The sequence below is a fragment of the Poecilia latipinna genome, unplaced genomic scaffold, assembly GCF_001443285.1.
Source record: "Poecilia latipinna isolate Pla-1442-1.1 unplaced genomic scaffold, P_latipinna-1.0 Scaffold1485, whole genome shotgun sequence".
Classification (NCBI taxonomy): Eukaryota; Metazoa; Chordata; class Actinopteri; order Cyprinodontiformes; family Poeciliidae; genus Poecilia; species Poecilia latipinna.
In genome coordinates, this window is record NW_015114101.1 from 98,738 (window position 1) to 103,219 (window position 4,482).

Genomic DNA, 4,482 nt, shown 5'->3' on the forward strand with positions numbered 1-4,482 from the left:
AGCTAACTACCAGCTAACTACCTGACCAACTACCAGCTAACTTCCAGCTAACAACCTGACCAACTACCAGCTAATTACCAGCTAACTACCAGCTAACAACCTGACAAACAACCAGCTAATTACCAGCTAACTACCAGCTAACTACCTGACCAACTACCAGCTAACTTCCAGCTAACAACCTGACCAACTACCAGCTAATTACCAGCTAACTACCAGCTAACTACCTGACCGACTACCAGCTAACTACCAGCTAACAACCTGACCAACTACCAGCTAATTAGCAGCTAACTACCAGCTAACAACCTAACCAACTACCAGCTAATTACCAGCTAACTACCAGCTAATTACCTGACCAACTACCAGCTAACTACCAGCTAACAACCTGACCAACTACCAGCTAATTACCAGCTAACTACCAGCTAACAACCTGCACAACTACCAGCTAATTACCAGTTAACAACCAGCTAACTATCCCATCTCACTAGCTAACTGGCCACATAAGAACATGCAGCGGGCTGGATTTGGCCCCCAGACCTTCAGTTTGACAGATGTCATCCTGTTTGAAGTTTAATGGCAGATTTTTTTCATTACAGACTTTTATTATGAAAACCCCCTGCTTCTTCTCATACCATCGGTGTCTCCCGTCCCTTTCTCACCTGTCGGTCTCACCTGTCCCCCCCCAGCCCCTGTGATCAAGGTGGCCCCCCAGGACCAGGTGAACGGCAGTGGCAGCATCATGCTGTTCCTGTGCGAGGTGTTTGCGTTCCCCATGGCGCTGGTGGAGTGGAGGAAGGACGGCCGGGACGTCGTCCTGCCTGGAGACGACCCCCACATCTCTGTCCAGGTTAGGCTCCGCCCCCTCTTAAAGCCACAGCGTCCCGTTCCCTTGGAGACCGGTTGTCCTCTGTCCCCAGGCCAGGGGCGGGCCTCTGAGGTTCGAGCTCTCCAGTTGGCTCCAGATCGAGGGGGCGGAGCCTGCAGACTCAGGAACCTATCGCTGCATCGCTCGCAACGAGCTGGGATCAGTCTCCGCCTCGGCTGTACTGGCAGTACTGGGAGCAGGTGAGACACACCTGGGAGGGGAGGAGTTTATCCTGTCCAACCTGTCCTTCCTGTCTGTGCGTCCAGAGGAGCTGTCATCTGAGAGGAAGCAACTGCTAGACGACCTCTGACTCCTTGGTGATGTCGCTTCCTGTCAGCAGACCCAGTCAAGGCATGATCACAGACTTTTATTTTGGCAGGGCAACAGGATGTAGATCTGAGGGGCTTATGGTGGAATTCAGTTTTTCAAAATAAAAGACCCAGCAGCTATTTGGGACGACTTCCTGTCGAGGCGGCACTGACTTCCTGTCGTGTTGGAATCTGCTTCCTGTAAAATCTGATAATAAACCAGAATATAAATTTTTTTGTGTTGATCTTTTTCCTCAAGAAGGAATTTTTCTTCCAGACTCCAAAACCTGGAAGCCATGGCAACCATCTTCATCCTCCTCCTCCTCTCTCCAGCTCAGGCAGGAATCCATTAGACTGGATCTCCACTGGACCCTTTACTGGTTTCACTGGGAGGAGCTGAGACAGAACTTACAGGCAGTGTTCACTGACCCGGTTCTGACCCGGTTCTGGAGGCTCGGCTGTACAACCAGCAGCTGGCTCCAGTCAGTTGGCTTTGATCTGATCTGAGGATCTTAACTCTGAGGTCGTCCTCCACTCAATCATCTGGTTCTGATCCAGACGGCCTCCACACACGCACACACACACACACACACACACTCCCGAGCCAGCTGTTCTCCAGCTGAGGAAGAGGAGGAGGAAGTCCAGCTCATCTGATCTCAGTCCAGATTGCTGGCTTGTTTCTGGTGACAATGCCAACAGTGACCTTTGACCCTGATTCTGATCAGGACCTTCATGGACAGAATCCGCCGAGGCGTTGAGGGATCCATTAGGATCTACTCTTGGTTTATAATATAAAATTGTAACACTTCAAAAGTTTTTTAACTCCTGATTGTCTTGTTTCACTTTGTCTCGTTTATGATCATCAAGACGGCCATCATAAATAAAGCATTTAATATAAACACAGAGCTATACGTTTTATGGGTCATTTTAATCAACCTTTCTTCCGGAAAGGTCCTTGTCATCCGTCGGAAGCAGGTGTTCTGCACCAGATGTTTGGCTGCAGTGTTCCTCCCCGCCGGCAGGTGGCGGCAGAGCCGTTGAACTTGATGGAGAACCAGATGCAGTCTGCTTATCTTTAGCAGAGTTAGCTTGGAGGACGGAGGTGAGTTCGGTGAAATGATAAAAGAAATGATAAAGTTTTGATTCATATTAATGACTGCAGTAACGGATGGGAGCAAGAGAATAAAACCATCCGCCTGAGTTTGTTCATATCAATGTTTTCATCCGGTTGTTTTTAGCTCCGATAGCTTCCAGGTCTCTGTTTAAAATCCAACCATTTTAAATGTATTTGCTTTTTTAACTGGTCGTTTCTGTAGATATTGTGATGGTTATTAGTTGGTAGTAAATGTTAATTTGTCCCCGGTAGTTCGGCTTGGCTGTGAGGACGAAAACGTTTCTAACTTTCTATAAAGTTGAAGAAATGAAGAAATACTTTGAGAGAACAAATCCAGGATTTTCTGCAGTGTTTGGTTTAAACCAATACATCTGGTCAATCAGTTGATTTCTAGTTAAAATGTAATGAATGAGTCTGCTTGAAGCTGATGGTTTAATGAGAATGAAAGTCTTTGTCTTCCTTGGAGGAGCAGAGGTCAGAGGTCATCATGGTCAGACAAACCAGGAGGATGGAAAGGTGAGAGAATCTGGATCTGCTCCATCAGATTGCTCCTGTTTGAACTCTGACCTCTGTCTATTCTGCCCTCCCCCAGGTGTTTCCTTCCTGCAGCGGGAGGCGGCGTAGCGAAGGTACGATTCCCTGCAGGTCCTCCAGCTCAGCAGGTGTGTAAATCAAACTCGCCCTCCTTCTGCTGATCCGCCTCACCGCCTGAACCGCAGCTCCTGTCCTGCAGGCACCAGGAAGCTGTGACGCCCGGCCTCAGGGCAGTCCCACCGCCACGAGGGAGAAGAGAGCAGCTGATGGGCGGAGCCAGGGAGGTCAGGGGTCGGATGGAGGTTCAGGAGAGGCTCAGCTGAAGAGAGCGCGACAGAATGGGTCAGTTTGGTTCTGGATGAGGCATGAACACAGAAAAGCTCATCATTCTGAACCTTCAGCCGCTAAAGATTTATTCATAGTTTTTCCTCCAACAGTCAGAATCAAAGTTTTGTTTCCTGCAGAACTGAGGCGGCTGCAGCTCTGGCCAATAGGAACAAAGCCCCCGGGTCATGTGACCCAGCAGGAGGTGAGTGAGTGCAGCTTTAATCAGAGATTCATGAAGCTTCATGATTCACTGATGCTGTTTCTGTTCTTCAGATGGTTCTGGTTCTGACCAGCAGGGGGCAGGAGAGGACAGCCGAGCAGCTCAGGTGAGGAAGTAAGATCCTTTAGGCTCCTAGGATTGTTAGCATGTTACTGACATGTTGTTAGCGTGTTCCTGACATGTTGTTGAAACGTTGCAGCTGCAGAGCGTGGCCTCCCTGAAGGTCACCATCCAGCAGAGCAGCGACAGCCGAGAGTTCGGTCTGGCTGACAGGAACTCCGCTGCTCTCCACTGTCATGTCTGCAACCTCACCTGTCGCTCTCTGCAGGTGAGAAACACACCTGTCCTTCCTCCACGCTGCTCCTTCAAAATAAAGGAGTTGTGAAGAAAAACCCAGAGTGCTGTTTAAAGTGGACGCCATGTTGGCTTCATGCTTTAAGGTGTCGGCCATATTGGAAGAGGCAGGTTCATGAAACACATGATGTTTTAGAAAACTGAAGTTTTCTGAATGACAATGAACAATGAAACTAGTTAAATAATAAAAGTTAATTTCAGTTCTGTTAATCATAATCATTGAGATGAATGTTAAGATGTAGTTTATTATCAGTTAATTACTGACAATAATTATCAGTAATTAACTGATAATCTCATAATTCTGCGTACAATGAGCCAGCCAGTTAAGCTAAATGTTTGCAGAAGCTGTGTGTGTGTCGTCCAGGTGTTTCAGGAGCACATGTCAGGGCGAGAACACCTGAGGAAGCTGCAGGACATCACACAGAGCGTCCAGCTCAATGCCGGCCCCCTGCTGGACAGGTGCGGCTTCGCAGGGTTTACTGAGGCTTTAATGTCCAGAACCTGCAGTAACAGTGTCTGCCTGCAGGGGGCGTCGGCCACAGGCGCATCGCTGGTGTGACACCTGCCAGGTCCACTTCAGCGGTGACATCATCGCCCACAGACGGACGGAGCAGCACAAGGTGAGAGCAGGAAGTCTGAGAGCGAGCTGCAGGCAGGAGGCTCCCTCACCAGGGGGTGGGTGGGTGCGCGTTTGTTTGTAACACCTTGTGGGGACGATTTTCCTGACATATACTACGTTGTGGGGACCAATTGCTCCTTGTGG

The 4,482-nt window shown here is 49.1% G+C and overlaps 2 protein-coding genes across 4 annotated transcripts in view; both read left to right on the forward strand.

The window, feature by feature from the left end:
* LOC106963006 (kazal-type serine protease inhibitor domain-containing protein 1) overlaps positions 1–1,860 on the forward strand; it is a 6,591-nt gene extending 4,731 nt beyond the window's left edge. Inside the window, exons 2-3 of the mRNA XM_015057714.1 lie at positions 684–844; positions 915–1,860. Coding sequence (XP_014913200.1) covers positions 684–844; positions 915–1,172 — 419 coding nt within the window. The 3' untranslated portion in view covers positions 1,173–1,860. The remainder of the gene's footprint in view (positions 1–683; positions 845–914) is intronic.
* A 317-nt stretch (positions 1,861–2,177) lies between these two features.
* The window catches only part of LOC106963005 (zinc finger protein on ecdysone puffs-like), a 12,880-nt gene continuing 10,575 nt past the window's right edge, over positions 2,178–4,482 (forward strand). Inside the window, exons 1-9 of one of the 3 annotated variants that reach the window (XM_015057711.1) lie at positions 2,178–2,424; positions 2,757–2,800; positions 2,877–2,946; positions 3,018–3,160; positions 3,283–3,347; positions 3,419–3,471; positions 3,565–3,693; positions 4,084–4,178; positions 4,246–4,394. In XM_015057711.1, coding sequence (XP_014913197.1) covers positions 2,772–2,800; positions 2,877–2,946; positions 3,018–3,160; positions 3,283–3,347; positions 3,419–3,471; positions 3,565–3,693; positions 4,084–4,178; positions 4,246–4,394 — 733 coding nt within the window. In that variant the 5' untranslated portion in view covers positions 2,178–2,424; positions 2,757–2,771. The other 2 variants (XM_015057713.1, XM_015057710.1) reach the window with 2 other exon arrangements.